Source organism: Micropterus dolomieu, linkage group LG21 (genome assembly GCF_021292245.1).
Source record: "Micropterus dolomieu isolate WLL.071019.BEF.003 ecotype Adirondacks linkage group LG21, ASM2129224v1, whole genome shotgun sequence".
NCBI lineage: Eukaryota > Metazoa > Chordata > Actinopteri > Centrarchiformes > Centrarchidae > Micropterus > Micropterus dolomieu.
In genome coordinates, this window is record NC_060170.1 from 22,509,739 (window position 1) to 22,532,794 (window position 23,056).

The window sequence follows — 23,056 nt, forward strand, 5'->3', positions numbered from 1 at the left end:
CCAGCTGGACACCTAAGCTCCCAGAGTGTAATTGACATCACCCCTGTGCTCAGTGAAACTGTGAATGAAGGAGAGTACAAGGACTAAAAGCTTTCACTGAGGAAGAGGATCACATGTGGTCAATAAAATGCAAGCCTTTTATTTTGTATATCGTTTAGGAAAATGAGGTCCTACTTTCTGATTAAATGGCCTTCATATTACTGCCATGTTGTTTAATACTGTATTGTTTTCGATCCGATTTAAAACGGTACAATCAGCATGACTTCACAAAGCAAAGATCTACACAGACTTCTTGCTGTGATGTGTTCTTTCCCTGTTTTGTTTAATTTGTCTTTTCATCGTCATTCTTAGCATGGGAACATTATGAATTGTGGGTAATTCCCTCAAGGAAGTTCTGCTTGCCATGCAGAAGGGTGCACATAGGGCATAAAAAGTCTATGCGAGCACTCACTGATTTCATGGTAGTCACAAATATACATTGTGGGTCTATTTGCAAGTCTGTGAATGCAGGCATTAGGACTGGGCCGTGATGTTGTCTAATCGCTGGAATCATATTTGCGGTACTTTGTCATTTAAATTTTTTTAACTCCTTAAGGGCATAACACATAACACAATAGGCCTTTATACTCTTTTAGGTTAAGAAGCTTCTTTTTAATGTGATATTGTTTTTAAGTACACCTAAAGCAGTACGTGCCTATGTTATGATTGTTGTGAGTACATTTAAGTTAAACTGACAAAAACTATGAGGTTGGATGATATAGTTACAATCTGTGATATCCCTTGCTCAGAAAATCGCTCACCAGAATCTTTTGGTAACCAAGTCATTTTAACAGATCTCGAATATTAATTCAGTTATAAATACTGTATGAGTTATTTCCTGGAAAAAGATAATTGTAGCTTAAGGATTGCAAATGTATTCGCAGTTATGTTTGTTTTTGAAAGTACAGGTTTTTTTTTGTTTTTTCTAGGATAATCATAAATGGACTTTTATATTTGTCGTTTTTGTTCATGCAGGCAGAGCATTTCTTAACTGAGGCATAATATAGGAAAAAAAAAATAATTATCATGTATTAATACATCCACGTAAAGTCAAGGATTCTTACAGGAAGACAGTAGTTGAGAGGCTGAAACCTGATAGCTCTTAAACTCTCAGATGTCTCTCTTGACTCTAACACACCAGACAAACACAGTATCAGTGAATGTGAATCAGTCTGTTGTCTGTACAGTTGTGAGATGTGGCTAGTGAAGTGTTTTTGTTCCACGTTGAATTAAAGCAGTTCTCATGCTGTTTCTAAGCCAACGCAAAAAGTAAAGTGGAGACACTGTGGTGACCTCTTTGAGGATCAATGAGGATAATAATTTCCAACTGCATTCATATACTATCCTAATGTTTGCTCATTTGTGTCACACAGGTCTCTTTCCCCAAGACTAAAATTACCCACCACTCCACTAATGTTATACAGTTACAGGAGAGCCTGACAACCTGCTGATGGTCAGGAGGAATATGTAAATATATACGCTGTATGTCTGAGTGATTGGAGTGGAAAATTCCTGACAGAGAAGCCTGTAGCTTGTGAGCATGCCTTGTCCCAGCCTTATTTCAGTATTCATTGCACTACATGGAATCTATGTGGGTAATTTTTGATTTGTACTATATACTACAACCCTCAGTTTGCTTATGATTGTCCTCCAACCTAAGTCAATAATCCTGTCGCTAACATATGACGCACAAATATACAGCCATTGAGGAGTAATGTCTTTTAGCTGAGGAAACATGACAAAACGCACTTCCTGTCAGTTAAAGTTTGAATGACGTATGTAGCTGCTCACCACATCTTTTGGTTCAGTGTCTGTACTATTTGAGCTACTTATCAGATGAGATTGCTGGCACAGGAAGAGCAAAGAAACATCATTACAAACACAGTAAAATGAGCTATGGCTTTTGGGGAGAGTTATCTAGGTAAATAAGTTTGAAGATTCAGCATGGTGTAGCTTCAACTGCTGGAACATACAGTACACGTTGCACTATATGATATAATCATAAATTCACTTGCCTGTTTGTGTGTTAATTTGACATTTTCTTAATCTTGTTGCTCAATCTTCGTTGATTTTAGTAAAAACCTGTTGTGCAATATTGCTATGTGTAATTTCTCCGTAACATTTAATACAGTTAGGTTATTTAATCACAGGATTAGTTCTTTACTTAGACCAGACTGTGGACTATTTTGGAAGTTTACTGCATGCTAATCCCCTGTGTATTGTATCCCAGCCATCACACACACAGAATCACTCACTCCCACCCAAAACAAGGTGGCAGTATAATCTTAAATGCTAGCTGATAAGATGCAGTGGATAGGGACAGAAATGGATCAAGCTATTAAGTGAAGAACAATTTCCCTTTTCTATAGGCCTATTAGATGCCTAGTACTTATTTTATTTATAAAATAGGCAAACTCATGCCCCTTTATCTCTAGTTTCTCAGAGTTGGTGGATTGTTGTTTATCAATTCCCTGTGATTGCTTCGTTTTAGGTGTTTAGAAGGTTTATTTCACAATTTCACATGAAATCTGGGAAAGCAGATTGTTAAATAAGCTTGCAGAAAATTACTGAAGGTATTAAACGGGATTCACAACAACCCTTTATGTTATCTTGGACTGTATAGTCAAAATTATTTTCCCACAGCTGATAACTCCCGGGTACAAAGACTCATGTCATGTTGGAGTAATTTCTTTGACATTTAAAAGAGACTGATTTTTATGGGCACTGACAACACCGGAGGGGATATTACTAAGTTATAAGTGCATTTTCTGTTAAGAACTTTTATAACCATGCTGAAATTACATACTTAATTATCAACAAACCTGCTTTATAAAATATCCTTTGGTCTTTATTGTCTGTCAGAGGACATGACTGTTGTTGTTTGGTTAGCAGTACTAGAGCAGGAAATGGCAGTAGGTAAATGTCCTGGTGGTTGATCAAGGTTTGTCTGTCAGATATGTGGTATTTCTATTAATGTTAACATTTGCATAATAGGCTACTAAGTAAATAAAGTTTAGTAAATAAGTAAAGTTTATTTAATAGACTCTTTTACAGATCAAGGTCATAAAGTGCTTTTATTTAAAAAGTTAGAAAAAAGAAAACAACAATAAAACAAACAACCACATCAAAAACAAGAAAATAATCTGGCAATAAAACAATAACAAATGAAGATTTCATACTTTAGACAGCACATGTCGAGAGAAAGTCCAGTTTAAACAAAATGGTCTTCAGCTCTTTTTTTTTTTTTTTTAAAGGAGTCAGCAGAGACTGCAGAATGTATGTCTAAAGGAAGAGAGTTCCACAGATTGGGCGCCACCATTTCAAAAACACAATCACCTTTTGTTTTTAGTCGAGCACTCGGAACAACTAGGAAGCCCTGGTTTGAAGATGGAAGTGACGTAGTGGTGATATAGGGGTGGAGCAGGTTGGAGATGTACCAAGGTGCCTGACCATGCAGGGCTCAATATGTAAAAACGAGAACCTTAAAATGAATCCTAAGCCTGATGGGGATCTAATGTCACAATGACAGGATGGGTGTGATGCGAATTGTTTTCCGAGACCTGGTCAGCAGCCTTGCAGCAGTGTTCTGGATCATTTGTAGACGGTCCTGGCATGACGTGCTGAGGCAGGTGAAAATAGAGTTACAGTAATCTAACTGGGATGATGTAAAAGCGTGAATGATCATCTCTAATTCGGGTTTTGATATAACAGATTTTCAGATGCTTCTTAAATGGACGAAACATGAAGCCTATGGAAGAAACATGTATGGGTGAATGATTTGACATGTACATAGATTGGTCAGATATAACAGTTTTTTTAAGGTTTGACTGCACAGGTGAAGACAGTGTCCCAATACGCCAAGCAACCATGGGAGCTATCCTGTCAAAGGCAACAATAAAGACCTCAGTCTTAACTGTGTTAAGTTGTAGATAGTTATTATCCATCCAGTCCTTGATGGCGGTCAGGTAACTGTTCATTGCAGTCGGCTTGTCAGTTTCGTCAGGCATAAAGGAGACATATAACTGGATATCATCAGCGTCATAAGATATGTCTTTAAATTTTCTAGTTATATGATGTTTTCTTGTCTGCCTGGATGCTGCCATCTTGCACAGTTGTGCTATTGTGTTGACAAAATCTGTCCACAGACAGACAAACTCCTGGCAAAGTACTTGTGGTTGTGGTTGTTCCTGCTACAGTAGGTGTCTCCAGGAACACATTTTATCGTGATGACACGCACACGCGCACACGCGCGCGCACACGCACGCATAGAGATTTACAAGGTGAAAACAATAATGACAAGGCAAGTGTTTTTGTATAGTGTATTTCAACGAGGCAATTCTAAATACTTTAAATAACATATAAAAGCAACACAGGGCAATATTAAAAGACATTTAAATACAATTGAATAAAAACAAAAAAATTAAAACTGGAGAGTAAAAGTTAAATGTAAGATATTAATCAATAGCCTCACATTTAATCTAATAAAAGGCAGTGGAAAAAGAACCAAGAGTTTCAGCAGAAATGCAGTTTTCTGGGAGTTTGTTCCAGCATAAAAACTGAACGCTGCTTCTCCATGGTTAGTTTTGACTCTGGGGACAGTAAGCAGACCTGTCCTAGACGACCTTATCTGACCTGATCTGGATGGTTCATAACATAGCAGAGGATCAGAAATGTATTTTGGCCCTAAACCACTGAATAGTGCTTTATAAACCAACAGTAGTATTTTAAATATTTTTTTTTTACAGGCAGGAAGCTGTACCTGAGAACTGGACTGATATTATCCACTTTTTTAGGCCCCATCCACACTACTCCGAGCAGGACTCGAGCAGCAGCGTTCTTCTTTTTAGAGACCTGTAAATACACCGTCATAGTAATTCATTCAGCTGAAGATAAATGCATGGACAAATTTCCCCAAATCCTGCTGAGACATAAGACAGAGTGGTTTTAAGGATAAGCAACCATGAATGGTTGGTCCTGAAATACAAATAGGACTTGAACAATCAGGAAGGATGGCAATAAATGTGAACTGTGTGGGTGCCCAGTACTCAACTGAAGCATTGCCATGATCAGCCTGACGTCTGCTTTGGAATTGGATAATGATTATGGATAGATGAGGAACGTTAACTTCCTGTTTGTTTATGCACTGTGTGCGCATGCTCTCACACACACACACACACACTTTGTGTGGTGGCAGGCAGCAACACGAACATCATGTGTTACATCTGCCTTACACACTTTGAAGCAGAACTACCAGTGAACTGATCTGCCTTTGCGTCCATGTCACAGTTGAACTTAGTACCATGACTCACGTTAGTTGAAACGCAAAAGTAATGCAACACAGAAGCATGTAGCTTCTTTAAAGATCATGTAGCCTGGGTTTAAAGGGGATATTATATGCTGTGTGAAGATGAAGTCCTTTGAGGCAAATGTGTAATTTTATAATATAATTTACAGGACTTGGCTAGTTGGATTGAATGTTGTGCATCATTAGTTTTCCTCACCAACCTTTAGAAATGAACAGTATAATTTTCCAGTCTTACAATTAGTGTATATTGACCGTCTTTCATGGTGGGCAGGTTTGTGCATCCCTATTTAAAGTGATGCAAAATATTTCTCAGAGCTCCATAAAGGATTTTTTAACAATTTTACGACCCAGTAACATATCTTTGGAAACTAGATTAGGAAGGGTGCCTTTTTAGTAGTTCGATTTGGGCACCCTTAGGGGTTTGAAGTAATCCTGGATAACATCCTTCACAATTTATGATGTCCTCTTAGGGGAGTGTAGGGACGCATTGCCAGCTGGCTGGTTATCTGAAGGTCTCATTTTTCTTTTAACTAATCTTGAGCGGACAATCAGGCATCATGACAGTATTTTAAATGAGCCTCCATACACCTGGGTGCCAGCCAAGCACTGAATGGAACATTGTGTTTTCTCTGCACCTCGAGCGCCACAGACTCTGTCCTTCTTGCCCAACTCACCCTCCCACCTCAGCTCTCTTGAACAAAGCAGGTGATGCTAATGTTGGTGTTGAGCTGTTGACAGGGACAACAGGGGTACAACCTGTTCCCACCCATCCCTGATGAGCCAGCTAATGAATGGCACATCACTGCTAATGCTCCTACAGTGGCGTTGTCTGAGAAATGAGACAAAGACAAATGCTTCATGTGGATCTGCACCATGTCCTTTTTGGACACCAGTTTTTCGGGCAATGTGGGCGGACTCCAAAGAAGAGCTGAGGTCTTTTAATAGCAGTCGACGACCTTCCTGTGTCCTTACTTGAGCTTCAATTTATGGTAGAGTCTGTTATGTGCATCCTGTTAGGGAAGGGGGGGCGAAGGTTGTTGTGCACAAGGTGAAATCGAGGCACTCTGACACACGCCCTTAAGCAGGAAGATGCAGCAATATCTGCTTCTACATTATGAGGCAAAGTCCTGAAGCCCAGTAGATGATGTATTAGCTAATCTAATCTGCAAGGAGCATAGTCTGCTGTGAACTAGAAATGATTCTTGCACCACCCAATCAGGCCTTCTTCTCGATTTTTCAAGATGTCCAAAATTGCTAGGCTTTTGCTGACCATCAGTGTCTATAAATCACATTTTTATTTGAGCTATTTCACTTTTTTAATTTTTTTTTTTGCTACAGTTTTCACACATATATTCCTCTTGTGTTTCATGTCAGTGTGGACCATTTATGCCATTTCATATTTGTTTGCGTTTTATTTTACCCCACCCCCATCCCTTGCAGCCCTCTCTGACTCACGTGGATCATGTAAAATGAAAACGACAAAGCTGCTTCATGTCACTTTACCCACGCTTCCCTTTCTTTTCCACTGGCCGCAGACACCTGATTTCTTTGAGGCTAAAAATAGACTCCTTCAGACCCTAACTCCCCCTCCTCGCTGCCCCTCACCTCTTTCCCTTTTTCCCTCCTGGTCTACAGGCTTTTACGGGGAAGTCTCTCTGCGTTATGCCCATTGTCTGCTTCCATTTGCTAGACAAAGCCCCACATCTCTGTTCAGAATGGTGTTTCTCTGTGTGAGAGAGACGTCAGAATCCTTTATGTTGTAAAACTGATTTCTGGTTTTTATAGTCTCTGGCTCTGAAAGGAAAATCCTAACCTGGTAAAACCTAGTTTTCCACAAAGCTATAAACCTGACCTCAGAACCCACTGAAATGTAAGCCAAAGTCATAGGACCATCAGCATCTTTGAAAATGGCCTTTTATGGTCAGTATGAGACAGCCGCTGTCTTTGGTCACTGGGTTAAACACTTTTGAGAAGCCTGCATTATTCCTGTTGCACAAGAGGGTTTGAGATATTTCACCAAAGGGCAGCAGACGGCCTCAGTTTTTCGTGAGTTAAACTGCCTTGATTCATGGTATTCTCCAACACAGGCCTACTACTCAGTGAAACTGATGAGTCGGTGATTCAGTTTCCTTTAGAATCAGAAATTGATAGAAGACACGATAAAAGCAGTCGCTGGGACAGAAGGGTCAGAATTATGTTGATTAGATTTACTGTAGGGTTTTTCTGCTCTGTACTAACCTGACATCCCTTTTTGATGAAAGTGGATTTGAAAAACATAGTTTTGTCTAATCAAAACACAGATTAAACACCATTTCAACTTCCCTATTTCCCCCAGTTTCTCACCGTTTCTTTAACATACTTTTGGTGTGATGCATATTTTTTTTACTCCTCTGTCCCTAATTCACTTCAGTTTTCAGATCCAATTTCCTCTCAGCCACTAGAGCATGAGAAATTGGGGCAGGAAGATCCATTTCTTCCCAAGGATTCAATAAACTGAATATTTATATTCTCCAGTGTTTCTGCACATTCTTCTCACTTACTGTTAGGTTGTTGAAAATGGAGCTATTAGTGGTGTGCTAGGTTAATTTTAAATCATATGAAGACACACACATTTGAATGGGGCATTTTAACCCTCCAAGGGATGCAGGTAATAGCAGGCATTTCAGTACAGTATTAGCTTTTAAACAGTAAGTAGTTGAATAAGTACTTTTAAATCAGCATGTTAGTTCTGTGAAGCCCACATGAAGCGCACTATATTTAGGCCTGTGCCTTAGCCAACGTGTATCACACCCACCACAATTTTTTTTTGATCCTGCATTCTGTTACATAGAGGATTGTCACCTACATACAGAGTACATATCACAGTTGCATATACTGTATTTAGGTTGGCAACATATTAGAGTCAGCGAGCGTTTCAGGCTGTAGCCAGAAGACAGACAGACAGAGTGCAGTGGAAATGAGCCGTGTTTGGGATGAACGGAGGCTGACAAAAGTGAAAGTGGAGACTAGAAGAAACAGGCCCCAGCAGCCTCCGGTCTCTACTTTCTTCGTCACTCTGACTTCATCTGGGCAACCAATAAGGAGAGGGCCCTCTGTGTCGCCGTGGTAACCCCAATTTAAGCCATGATGGAGTGGATAAAGGGACAGGAAAGGGAATACTTTTTAGCCTTAGGCGAAACACTTTTCTTAAGTATAATCCATTTCATTTCTCTTCTTCGACATAGTTATTTAAACAGGTTTCAGTGTCAGTTATGTGAATGTCTAAAAACAGACTCAATAGACAGAGCAAAATGGTTTCTGTAAACATTTACCTTGTGATTTTATATGCATTCTTTAAACTACAGACATTTGTGACACTTCAGAAATTTGCTTTCTCTTTGTGTAAGGCATTTGCTGTCAGAGCTTATAAATAACTTTTATCAAGGAACCTTCAGCTTCCAGATGTTAGGATACATTTTACATTCTATATATATATATATATTTATATATATATATATAAATTTTTTTTTTTTACTTCTTCTCAAATGCTAAACTCCTTTTGAGTTACAGTATTACAAATTAGTTGATTGTCAGTCAAATCATGTGGTATATATACATGGGAACCTGCTTGCGTTCTGCCTTAAACTGATAATGTAGGTGTCATCTCCCTGTAGTAACAAGTCTCAGCCACATCACTGTAGTATTTCATATCGTCAAAGCCACTTTGGCCTATTGTGAGAGATTGCCAGTGGTAGTGAAACTCGAAGTCCATCAGTTGTTATTCCTCCAAGCTTTTGTGTTGTCAGTGGTGAGCAAATACTCAGCAACATGCTCCACATTAGCAAGCAGGCCTTGATTTGAATCAGCATCTTGTTGCTACCAAACACTCATAAAAGGACTGATGGAGATGTTTGAGAGAGATTGTCTAAATCTACAAAAGCATTTCCTGCCCTTGGCTCTGTAGGATACATGAATTAGCTAATGGGAAGGACAAAATGTTAGGGTAGGGATGCTTTCCTTTTATGTATCTGTCCGAGTTACATAAGACTGCTCTGTGCACAGTTTATTCAGGCTGTCTGAGTGCTTTGAGAGAATGACAGCAAGGGGGTATCCTCATTTAACCTTGGCACGTAACTCATTAATCCAAGTGTAATTTGCATATAAGGTCATCTAATTTTGGATTTCAGAGTGAAGGGTGGCGTTGATTAGAGATAGAGTTGGTATGTAAAAGGCCCGATGTGGAAAACGGTGAGCTAATGAGGAACACTGAGGCATAAGAAAACAATGGCTGAACTTTAAAGTAGCTTAAAGTTCTCAGCAGTCACTGGGCACCAGATTTATTTATGTAGAATTTTAATTACATGCTAAACTTTACTTATTTTCCACTGGTTCAAAGCTTCAGTGAGGTTAACAGATTTTGTGTACCTATTTTTATTAAACTCAATATCTAACCATATATTTAAGATTAGTTAGAACGACAAAAAATAGCTGACCATTGCAATAAATTTGAAGAACGGCTTGCCTAATCTGTATGCTGACTAAAACTCAGTTAGTGGATGATTAACAATTAGTTTGGCTGTGTGTGTTTTTTTTGTTTTTATTTCTTTAAATCTCTTGCTCTGCAATAATCTTCTTTGCAAGGTCCTGCTTTCCTCATGACACCACATTCTCTCCGCTGTGTCTGTGCTGGTGGTGCGGTGGTGGTTCTTGTTCGTTTTCTCTCCGTGTAAACGAGGATCATTTTTAGAAGCAGTTCTTACTTGCAGGGCTACTGTAGAAGGACGAGGAGAAGGAGGAGGAATGCAGTGGAGGAGATGCTTACAGTATTTTTAGCCTTTCTCTTGTACTGCGATGATGCGTTAAGAACAAGGGCAGGTTGTGCATCCCACTTCCTAAGCCTGTGGAGGAGCCCATATGGGCCTGAAGGACAGGAAGAGTGATGGCCTTGTTTTTAAGGAACATCCTGGGAGCATACTGTATCTACAGTATGTGACACAAGATAATGCACCATTATTTTGTGTGATTTTCTTTGTTCTGCTTGCATTTTACATGATCGTAAGATTCTGCTGGTGTAATACTTGTGACACTGGTAGCTCATGTTGCATTGTTTTGTTTTTTTTTTGTGGTGCCTTCGTCTCTGATCCGATCTTAGGAGATCACATTATGTTGAATCTACATTTGTCTGTTTTGTTAGCTCAGCTTCAGTTCAAAGGGTCTGTTATGCAGACTAAATGATGGATCACTCAAAATGTTTTCCCAGCTTTTGTTCTTCCATTCTTTTAGCAGTGCTGTATAGCATACAAACCATCCTCACCACTTGCTACACACTAAATATGGAGAAAAGATAAATGTTTGCTCATCCATTCAATGCTTTATTGAAGTCAAACAAAGCAAAACATGGTCTTTGTCAGATAGCCTCGGCCTGAACTACAGCTGTGAATTATACAGAAATATTCTAGTTGCTGTCCCATGGAAAAGGGTTGGAGATAAAAATATCTTGTATCAAGGTTAAAATGTTTGATTAATACCCTGCATATTATAGATAAAATTTGAAGCTCCCCAAGTTACCATTTAACACATGAATATAAATATATAGATGAGGATAAAAGTAGTCATCCCGGAGGGAAGAATGCATATCATGTTCTTTATTAAGCCCTAAATGGAGAAGGTTTTTTAGGGTGGAAATCAATTTTGTATTCAGTAACCTGTGCCACATAGTTTATATTTATCTCAGTTATACCCCTGATTAACGATACTTCGTCTTTTGATCTTATTAGATACTCCAGTGGACTGAGATGCTTGTTTGAAATATGGCCTCTTTGGTCATTGCGGGTGGATGATAAACTCCCTCTCTCTGGCCATGGAGTGCACACAGTCAAGCTCGGACAGCATTGTCTTAAACCTTTTGACATTTTAACTGGATTGGTGGATAAGCCCACCAACTCAATCGAGGGTTCTTGTCACAGGCCAAGGCTGTGTTTGCAGTGGTTGTCATAGCTGAAGTTGTCTCTGCAATTTCAAGGCAATGCTGTGTGAAACTGATCTATGATATTTTAGGCAGTCCCAGGGCTAACACTTTCCACTTGCATTTTAAAGGGGTCTTGCCTCGAGTCAGTCACGAGGGAACCCCTGCTCAGCCTGCTCCAGCTCCTCTGGGATTCACCACCTCCTCTGTTGCTCCACCTCAAAGTGGTGCGCTCTAAAACCGGGCTAAATTTAAAAGAGCACCACCGTTGTGGCATTTGGGGAAAAAGCCTCCTGTGAGTCAACACCTCCCTCCCAGTATTCTGCTTTGTGTCGACAGCAAGGCCCAGCTGTTGCTCTCTGTCCCGTGGTCAACCTGTCTGCTGTACTTACAGCTTTCAATCCTAAACTATATGTTGCACCTTCAGACAGAGTTAGTAATGCCACTTTCCATTATTATGGTACAGGACAGCATGTGCTGGCAGGGAAATTGGATGAAAGATAGATTTAATCTTTGGGTGGAAGTGAGAGCCTCTGGTTTGTGACAGATCCAGTCTTGGCTTTGTGGAGTTAGCAGGTTTCATCTGTCTAGGTCAGACACTTACCCCTGTTTAGAGGTGAGCAGATGTGCAGATCAGTGAGCGCTTGTTTGTTTATGTCTGCTCCAAGAGTCACACAGATGTAGCTGTCTTCACAGGCACTGTTCTGTGGTATTGAGCTTCATGTTATCTGGAAAGTTGCAGTAGATTGACTCTGATGATAGCTTTTTTGTTCAGTTTAGTTTTAGATTAAAAAGTGAATAACGTGATGTTTAAACAATCATATTCTTTCCTGGAGGATTGTTTAGTACTTGTGCTGGTTCATCACACCTACTTAGAGGGTCACAGACAAGGTAGTTGCAGCATTATACGTCTTAAGGTGCTTGGTTTTGCCACATCTGGCCACACGTGTAATAAGCTAACAAAGTGGTGGTGGGCAGAAATGCAAAACACAGTCCTACTCAAAGTATCTTAGGGCTATTATTGGCTTAAATTTTGTCTAAACAGGAGCAGGAACATCGGAGGCTGCTTTGTGGTGAGCGCTGTGCAGTGGCGTGTGCTGCTATTGCGTCACTGCCTAGAGGGGGGCAACGACTGTATTTTTAGAGTGGAATGAGCATATTCTCTGAACAAACAACGTCAAGCTCTCTGCTTGCGTATGCTAGGATTATTGTGACTGAGCTATTTTTATGCTGTGTGTGAGAGAGAGAGAGAGAGTGCTTTTTTTCTGGGTCAAGCATGATGCCAGTACACTCTCGAGGCTGCTGGTGCATTACAGGTTCTATGCTGTTCACAGCATCTGCATCAGTCACAATGGAAAGAGTCAGAGAGACACAGGTTTAAACCATTAAGCATTATGGCATTTTCAAAGTCTGTCTGTGCCTGCAATACTGCTGTAAATGAGACATGTTGATTATATTTGTCCGGAACAGACACTCCTGAGAACAGCTAATTCTGAAGGACTGTCATTTATCTGTAGGATCATTAAAGGAGAAGATATTGCAAACTAAAAGCAAGCTGCAGCCACAATGCATAAATATGTGTGTGGTGTGCTAGAATTTGATTACATGTAAAGCCAGGCTAGGCAACGCTGGACAAGCTACCAAGAGACAACTTGATTTTGAATGTATTCCAACCAAAAAAAATCCCACCCTCTCCCTTCAAGCATCCCTCCAACGCCACTCACCCACACACATTTTCATGCGCAAGTGCGTGTACAGTACTGTGCAAAAGTCTAAAGCCGGTGTGGAAAAATGCTGTAAAGTAAGAATGGTTTCAAAAATAGAAATGTTAATAGATTGTGTATCTATTAACAAAATTTAAAAAAGTATATTGGCAGCATTAGTGTACGTCAACAGAAGAAAAATCGAAATCAACAGCATCAAATCTTTTAGGTACCGCGGTTTTGAAGGTATATTGTCAGGTGTATGATTAAACAATTTTACCAGACAGGTGCTAATGATCATACATTCAAAATGTAGGTTGATCATTAACTAAAACAAACAGCTGTGTAGGAGGAATACAGTTGGGTGAGGAACAACCAAACTCGGCTATAAAGGTGAGATGGCTGAAGACTTTTAATCATCACAGTATAATATCAAGTCATTTAAACTTCAGGGATATCTATTTGTCCAGTTAGGAAGGATATGGGATTGTCACCTGTTTTGATGCAAATAAGTGACAACAGGTGCACTGAAGAGGCAACAGCATGACAACCCCCAAAAAGGGAATGGTTTTGCAGGTGGTGGCCACAGACAGATGCTCTCACAAGAGATTTTTCTCTAGTTTTGTGTTTTCCTGGTGTCCTTGTCACTACCGGTAGCATGAGGCGGTACCTGCAGCCTATTCAGGCACAAGTAGTCTGTGTCAGCTGTGTCTCCCAGCACATTCTCAAGAGTATGGAGGGGATACCAGGAGACGGGCCGTTACACGAGGAAAGCTGCTGGGTTGATGCCATAGAAGGGCATGGAACCGATGTCTACTCATTTGTGCGAGGAGGAACAGGAGGAGAACTGCCAGAGCACTGCCAGAGCCCTACAGAATGACCTCCAGCGGGCTACTGGTGTGCATGTTTCTGACCAACCTGTCAAAACTAAACTATATCTAGCATGACTGGTTTGGTGGTGGGTCAGTGAGGGTTAGGGGTGGGAATCACCAGAGGCCCCACGATACGATATTATCACGATATTATGTTATAATTTATTACCTTTTTCCAACTTCCAATTAGGTCCCTAAAGTCAAACTTTGTCAACATCTGTTTATCTAAAAAGATACATTTCTCTGTTTGTTTATATCACTTTTTCGGTCCTCTATATGGTCCTGTTAAGTTTTCTAGTGGACTAAAAAAAGCAATAGATTTTATTATTCTAGTAACAAAAAGTTAAAACTCCCATCTGCAATTTATATAATAAAATATCGATACTTGGCGTCCGTGTATCGATACAGTATTGCCATGGCAAATATCACGATACTATGCTGTATCGATTTCCCCCGCCCACCCCTAGTGAGGGTCAGGGGAGGCATATCCTTGGAGGGTCCCACGCACCTCCACATGCTAGCCAACAGCACTATGTCTGCTGTTACATACCAGGATTCAATCCTCAGAGCCATTGTCAGACTTTATGCTGGTGAAGTGGGCCCTGGGTTCCTCCTGGTGCTGGACTATGTAGGCAGTTCTTGGATGATAAAGGCATTGATGCCATTGACTGGCCCTCACGTTCCCCAGAACTGAATCTAATTGAGAACCTCTAGGATGTTACATCGGTGCATCTGACGCCGCCAGGTAGAACCCCAGACTGTCCAGGAGCTCAATAATGCCCTGATCCAGGTCTGGGAGGAGATCCACCAGGAGAACCTCCGCCTCCTCATCAGGAGCATGCCCACACGTTGTCGGGAGTACATATAGGCACGTGGGGGCCATACACACTACTGAGTGTCACTTTACAAATTGCTGTGATGAAAGTTGGATCAGCCTGTGATTTCTTTGAACTTTGAACTATTTTCTTCATCAATATCTGAGGTGTGATGGCAGTGTTCACTTAAAGTTTTTGAGCAGTGTATATGCGTATTGCAACCTTCCCCTCTAAAGCCAGGCACCAACAGAGGCCTCTCTGGCTCCTGAGCCGCAGGCTTTTCTCTGCAGGCAAAACCAGGCTAGCCTACTTTTGTCCCAGCCATTCTCGAGAGTGCAGTTATTTTCAGCTATATGTGGTATTCTGCTCTGGTTTTGTCAATATGTTCTTCTGTGTAGAGCTAAGATATATTATATGAACAATGTATAGAACAGAATGTTACCCTCCTTTTTAGCTAGAACTTGGACAGGCTGCACCTTTTTGTTCTGGCAGTGCATAAGTGCTTATTAGGCAAATGTGTGTTCAGAGTGGAGTTGTGTGTGTGTGTGTGAGAACTCAATACGTGGTGGACCAAAGCCCTTGGTGGAGCCTCCCCAAAGCAGACCTTTGTACACTGGATAAGTGACGCAGTGGGATTATTAGTGTGATTACATAGAATTGCTGGATTTTGTCAGAGAAAGGTGTAAATAATGTGGGTTTCCAATGCTGTGTGGTCTGATTTGGACAGCCAAATGCAGACAGTGCCAGGGTGGTGGTGGTGTCTCCCATCACACATAGTACAGTACAGTCTCATCAGCATGGTGACTAAGTTCCTGTCCTCTGTGCTTTCACAGACTAAGCTATGCCTTCATTAAATAGCCTTTTAAATCTTTGTTGAATTATTAACAGGTGTGGTGCTCTTTTCCAAAATGCAATATATCTACTTTGGAGAATATAAAAACGTACTAACAAAAAACACAGCCTAACATAGTATTCATTGTTATCTGCTCCAAAGACTGAAATTTCAAGTTTATCTATACAAATATTCAATATTGTGCCTCTTTGTGTGTGTGCCATCACTTACTTTGACAGAAGTGTTCTTTCAACTAGTGGATATCTCCCTTTCCGTATTGACTCATATTCAGTTAATGTGTCACCTGAGCTAGCCATCTCTACAGTCATGATCTTGTTTTGTGCTTGCTTGGCTTTGGAGAGCTGCTTTTTCTTTAGTGGTCAAAAGCAGAATTCTGCAACTCACGCCACCCACACGTTGGTTATGTATAGCCCACACCTACCGCTATCTGCACAGTAGTTTGAAAACAATGCTTTGTGTAATTCTAAGGCTGCTATTTGTGAAACCTTGAACATGCACAGGGGGCTCTTACAATGTTATGTAATGCTCCCCACTCAACTCTAATCCGTCTTATGCTGAGTGAACCCCCCATGTGACGCTGCTGAAGGTTTGGGAGAGACAGGGTGGCTGTTGGGACCGTCGACAAGGCACCGGTGCTTTCTGTAGACTCTGGCCACCCGCCACAAACGCGCGCGCACGCGCACACACACACACACAGCTTTGGCCTGTGTATAAGAAGAGAAGTTTATCCTGTGCCTTACTTGGATCTAAGACGTTGGATGGAGACACAACGCTGATGCTCGTCCTTAGTGCCAAGGCTTGGACCAAACATATGTCCTGAATGACACTCCGGCTCTCTTCTCATCTTCATCTGCGCGTGAGCCAATGCAATTGATCTTTGACCTTGGTTATCTATAGAGGAATCTTGCAGCTTCTGAGATGACTCGTGCTGTGCTACATGCTGGTTCGTGTTTAATGGTTTTTATTGCTGATTGAAGCTGGTTTCTGCTTTTGAGTGATGGGTGTTGATAAAGACCTAAGCATCAAGTATTTTTAGAGATCCACCGTCAGGATTGACAGTATGTCTTGACTATAACAAACACTACGTATTGGATGCTTGCAGGTATTTATTTTTAAACATATTCACAGCGTACGTACTTCATGCTTTTATTTGCTTCTTCCCCCACAGGAACCATCAATGTGGACTTCATCTGGTGATTTGACAAGTCACATATAGGAGCCCCCTGAGTCTCTCCTGCCCCCTCTCCCCCTCCCTTCCCTCTGTCCCTCCCTCCTCCTTTCCCTTATCACTCTTCTCCCTGACCCCCCTTTCACCATGCTTATAAAGGAGTACCGCATCCCCATGCCCATGAGTGTGGAGGAGTACCGCATCGCCCAGCTCTATATGATCCAGGTGAGGTAACAATGCCATTTTCCCCACCAAATTCTTATCCACACACATCTGAACCAAAATGGCCAAATGAGAGGACGAAAATAAACGGTCGTAGAGGAGATACATTAACACACCGGATTTTTCAAGAGTCCGATCTCAGTGTGCCCAATTATGAAATGACTGGTCACATGGTGCCTGACACTGCTGGAGTAAAGGAACAAAGAGCGCTTGTGTGCTGATAGATTATCCAATTTAAACTCCCTGAAGCTGGCTGTTTCCACCCGTCATAGGCTGCATGTTTTCGTTCGGGAGGGTGGAGGCACCCTGCTCTCACTGCAAACTCCGGTGCTCACACATACGGCCGCGATGGAGATGCACATACTGTTTTGTCTGTGTCGGACAGTTTCACTTTTCTATCCGAGCCCCTGGATCTGTGTAAGAGCTTTAGGGGTTACAGCTCCAAGCAGGAAAGGCTGATTTATACAGCTTTACTTATCCTGTGTGGCAACATATTTTCTCTTCATATAACATGTATTTATGAAGGAGGATATATTTAATCAAGTATTACTGCCAGGTGCACTGTGAGCAGCAGCACACAGACGATGCATGGAGAGCAATCACAATGGGTCAGACTGGTACTGCACTATTTAGTTAATAAGTGTACACATTTAGGTGCATTATTCTGTTTTAAATTGTTCTCCTTTTGATCTCTGTTTTCAACAGCTCCCCATCTACTGGTTGTGTCCCTGATTATTTTAAAACGGCTTGCGTGAACCCACTTTTAAAGAAACCTGGTTTAGATCCCTCCCTCCCACATAATTTTAGACCAATTTCAAAACTGCCTTTTATTGCAAAGATTCTAGAAAGAATTGTGTCCAAACAGCTGCTCACTGTACTGGAAAATAACAAATTATTTGATAAGTTTCAGTCTGGTTTTAGGAAGTACCACAGCACTGAGACTGCCTTGCTTAAAGTCACCAATGACCTTTTAATGTCTGCTGATGAAGGTATGTGCTCAGTCCTTGTACTCCTGGACCTTAGCGCTGCTTTTGACACCATTGATCACAACATCATGTTAGACAGACTGAGGCACTGGGTGGGGATCTCTGATACTGCCCTAGAATTGTTTTCATCCTACCTGACAAATAGGAAGTTTTGTGTGTCTGTAAACAACTATGTCTCCTCGTTCTGTCCAGTTAAATATGGTGTGCCTCAGGGGTCGGTATTAGGACCCATTTTGTTTTCCTTGTATCTGCTTCCCCTTGGACATATTATCCATAAACATGGCATTTCTTTTCATATTTATGCTGATGACACACAAATATACTTGCCCGTCAGATCCACAGACCCTGGAATGCTGAGTTCACTTAACAACTGCCTTTGTGAAGTTAAAAAATGGATGTCAAATAATTTCCTCCAGCTGAACTCAGACAAAACAGAAATCCTGGTCATCGGGTCTCAGCAGATGGCAAAAAAAATACTGCCATCTGCTGGTTCCCTAGTAAATCACATTAAGCCTGTGGCAAAGAACCTTGGTGTTTGGTTTGATAGTAATTTAAATTTCGAGCAGCACACCACAAAGCTTGTTCAATCATGTTTTTATCAACTTAGAAATATAGCAAAAATTCGATCTATGTTAACTTTTAAGGACACCGAGACCATTTTACACGCCTTCGTCTCATCACGCCTGGATTATTGCAGCAGCCTTTTCACCTGTTTAATCCAAAAATCTATTGATCGACTCCAGACTGTCCAGAACTCAGCTGCCAGGCTTTTAACCAGAACAAAGAAATATGACCACATTACTCCTATTTTAGCTTCCTTACACTGGCTCCCAGTATGTTTTAGAATTGACTTTAAAATTCTATTGATTACTTTTAAAGCTCTTCATGGCCTCTCGCCTTGTTATATTTCTGACCTTTTAGTCCCATACACACCACCACGCACCTTGAGATCCTCAGGCAGAGGTCTGTTGTCTGTTCCAGAGTCTCGACTGAAAACTAAAGGGGACAGAGCGTTTGCTGTCAGGGCCCCGAGGCACTGGAACAGCCTGCCTAAGGAAATCAGGTCGGCTGAGTCAGTGAACTCTTTAAGAAGTCCCCTCTTAAAACATACTTTTATAGGAGAGCCTTTCCCGATCTTATTTGACTTTATTTTATCCCTTTTATTTTATTGTATCTTACTAATTTTTTATTTATCTTAAACGTGTATTTTAGTCTTTTCAATGTTTTCATGCTTTTATCTTGTATTGTTTTTGTATTATTGTCTCTTGGGTATTATTGTCTTTACACTTGTTAAAGCACTTTGTAACTTGTTTTTGAAAAGTGCTCTACAAATAAAGATTATTATTATTATTATTATTATTGACACAATACAGAGTGCCAGAGCAGCATCCACAGAGGTATACGCTTTAATGGTGTTTATTTGATGCTTGGTGTGAGGAAAGGAGCATTTCTCCATTCCAGAGCTCTGTAGTGCATATTTTGTCATTCCTTCAGGAACTGGTAGAAAAAGGTATTTCGCTCTCTGTCATAAAAGTCTATCTGTCAGCTATGTCAGCATGCCATGTGGGATTTCAGGGGTTCGTTTTATGAAAGGAGTATTACGGAAGAGATGATGCGTAAAACCATGGTCCCTCAATGGGACCTTGCTCTGGTTTTAGATGCAGTATGCGAGGTGTTTGTTTAGTTAGGGATTGGTTTAGGGTAGAGGGGAAGCCTCCACATCCTACAGCCCTTTGTGGGCTGGTCTGGAGGGCTTCCCTTTCTTTTGTTTGTTTTGGCCAGCCTATCAGATTTGTTGTTTTGTTTGAGTTAAATTTTGAATTAATTTCATGTTTATCTCAATAAACGTATGTTTTTGCCTTACTTCTGGACTCTTTGGTTATGTTCGACCCCTCTTGTAACGAGTTTTGGTGGGGGTCGTAACAAGGACCCATGACAATAACTTATTTGGTAGATGTGTTGCAGTGGGAATCAAAGACAAGGGTCTAATCCGCTGCACCATCGCAACCTCTCTATAATAATTATAGATTTTGTAATAATTATTATTTTGTATTTATTTTTTACCAAACTTCAACAGCTAAATGTGCAACATGAAACATGAAATAACTGAGTTTATAATTAAATAATATAACATTTAACTTTCAAATTAGTTCAGTAGAAATTAATAGATTATTTTTAATGAATAAGAGACAGCAGCAAAGGTTGTTTTGTGTATTGATAAACTGTAGGAAAAAGTTTGACATTTCAACTCTGGCAGCGGGCGGGCGTGTGCGTGAGACGAGAACGACCGCTTCACAGGATTGCGCCAATTACACAGAAGCCGTTGCCATAGTTACCTCGTGGCGCGCTTGGTTGACTGTCTGTTGATGAGCGCAGAGCGACCCTGCGGATCAAAGCTGTATGAAAAGGCCTCATAAAAACCCTGTCGCAACAATTCACAAGAAATTAATTTATAACGTGCGAAAACCTTTAACATAAGGACGACTTAAAAAGCAACCATTCATACAGCAAAGTATAGCCTAACAAAGTCAAAGTAAACATTAGACATAGCCTATAACAAGCAATAATCAAAACATATCCAATTTATCCGATCCTTATTGACAACTCAGTGTTGGGCAAGTTACTAAAATAAATAATAGCCTATAGTTATTACCTACTAGTTACTTAGCCTTTAGGCTAGGCCCTACTCCTTAAAAAAGTAATATTAGCTACTCTACTTACTACTTGGTGATATAACGCCACTCTCTTCCATCAAGTCCAAGCATCACTGGCAGCAGCGGCTGGAGTTTCTTTCTGAGTTTCACGTTGCAGTGTTGCTTTAACGTAGCTGATGCTTCAATCAGCCTAAGTATAATGTAGAATTGTTCGCGGTCGGAATTTTTGGCTGGTCGCACAAAATTTACAACGGACGACAATGTTCTTTGCATCTTAGACTGTGACACAATAATGGCAATAACGTTACTTACAGCTGTCGAAAATACCTCTCTCCCTGGTCTCCAGTCTTACTTCAGCTTTTTGGCTAACAGCTGACTTGAACATAAGGTCCGGTGCCACTGAGCTGCAGGGCGGTCGCACATTCACGTCAGGGATGATGGGTTCAGTAGCGCAGCGTTACTTGGATTATGAACTGTAATAATAAAGCCTGTTTTGGAAATAGTAATCCGTGACATTACTCTTTACTGGGGAAAAGTAATATTGCAATATTACTGCCCAACACATTACGTACCACTGATGCACGACTGTGGTACACACTGTGCAGGTGTGGAATTGGCAGCTGAACGCAAACGAACATCCTTGTTGATACTTCGAAAGGAATAACATTTTAAACACGTCAGCTATAGATGTCCACAAATCCTTTCCATTTCACTCTGCCAGCTCCTGTACCCCCCCCCACTTTTTTTCCATTACACATTTCAGGTCGGAAAATCCGGAATTCCGGATTAATCCGGAAAAATCACATCCCTGCAAGATGCTGATCAGACAGCATGGGCATTGCACAGGTGTGCCCTAGGCTGGCCACAATAAAAGGCCACTCCAAAGTGTGCAGTTTCTCTGTATTGGGGGGTCCGGGGCGTCCGGAAACCAGTCAGAATCTGGTGTGACCACCATTTGCCTCACGCAATGCAGCGCATCTCCTTCGCACAGTTGATCAGGTTGTTGATTGTGGCCTGTGGAATGTTGGTCCACTCCTCTTCAATGGATGTGCGAAGTTGCAGTAAGGTCGAGACCCTGATGAGGACGAGCGTGCAGATGAGTTTCCCTGGGACGGTTCCTGACAGTTTGTGCAGAAATTCTTTGGTTATGCAAACCAGTTGCTGCAGCAACTGTCGAGGTGGCTGGTCTCAGACGATCTTGGAGGTGAAGATGCTGGATGTGGAGGTCCTGGGCTGGTGTGGTTACACATGGTCTGCGGTTGTGAGGCCGGCTGGATGTACTGCCAAATTCTCTGAAACGCCTTTGGAGACGGCTTCTGGTAGAGAAATGAACATTCCATTCACGAGCAACAGCTCTGGTGGACATTCCTGCAGTCAGCATGCCAATTGCACACTCCCTCAAAACTTACAACATCTGTGGCATTGTGCTGTGTGATGGAACTGCACATTTTCGAGAGGCCTTTTATTGTGGCCAGCCAAGGCACACGTGTGCAATACCCATGCTGTCTGATCAGCATCTTGATATGCCACACCTGTGAGGTGGATAGATTATCTCGGCAAATGAGAAGCGCTCAGTAACACAGATTTTGACAGATTTGTGAACAATATTTGAGAGAAACAGGCTTTTTGTATACATAGAGATGTCACGGGTTTGGGTTGGTTGGGTGTGTTTTGTATTTGTTTCTGTTTTCATTCCCTGCCCTTGTGTTTGCTCTTCTCTGTAGTATGTGTTACTTTAGTCATTTGTTTATTAGTCAGGTTTACTTATGAGTTCATTTGTGTTTTGTTTTTGTTGTACTGTCTCTATGTTCTGTAGGTTTTTGTCAGCTAGTTACTTTTGATGTCTGTGTTATGTTTCATTTTGCGACATTGTTCCTTGTGTGTTTGTTAGCTTTACTTCCTGTTTTAGTTTGTAGTTAGTCTGCCCTAGTGTCTCTTGTTTTGTTTTACTTCCTGTGACTGTCCTTGATTGTCTTACAGGTCTCAACTGTATGTGATTAGTTTCTCCCTCACCTGTGTCTTTAAGTGGTTGTCTGTTTTTCACTCGGTGCCAGCTCCTTGTGGATGTTTCCCATGTTTCCAGTGTGTATGTTGTTAGTTTGTCTCTACAGGAGTCTCTGTGTGTTCCGAGTTTAAGTCTCTAGTTTAGTCTCCTGTTTAGTTTCACGGGTGGTGTATAACATATGTGCATTTGACCATAACAGTTTAAAATAACACTGTAGCAGCTGGATAGAGGATTAGTGACCTTTTAAGGGGAGAGTAGAGGTCAGTGTTTATGTAGGGACTGAACCCTTATATGGTGTCTAACAGATGTCTACACTTATTCTATAGGACACCCATATGTCTTTTATTAATTAAACTGGAGTACCATGCGTGGCCGCCTAAGGCAGAGGGGCCGTGAGAAAATTTTCCTGTCTAGATTGTCTTGGAGGGCATTTTGGAATGAAGGCTGCCGGACAGGTTTTTCGTTCGCACACTCCATAAAGTTGATATAT

The 23,056-nt window shown here is 41.1% G+C and overlaps 1 protein-coding gene across 3 annotated transcripts in view; it reads left to right on the forward strand.

The window, feature by feature from the left end:
- The window catches only part of LOC123959698 (membrane-associated phosphatidylinositol transfer protein 2-like), a 57,951-nt gene that overhangs the window by 5,024 nt on the left and 29,871 nt on the right, over nucleotides 1–23,056 (forward strand). For all 3 annotated transcript variants that reach the window (XM_046033908.1, XM_046033906.1, XM_046033907.1), the window contains exon 2: nucleotides 16,700–16,924. In XM_046033908.1, coding sequence (XP_045889864.1) covers nucleotides 16,847–16,924 — 78 coding nt within the window. In that variant the 5' untranslated portion in view covers nucleotides 16,700–16,846. The remainder of the gene's footprint in view (nucleotides 1–16,699; nucleotides 16,925–23,056) is intronic.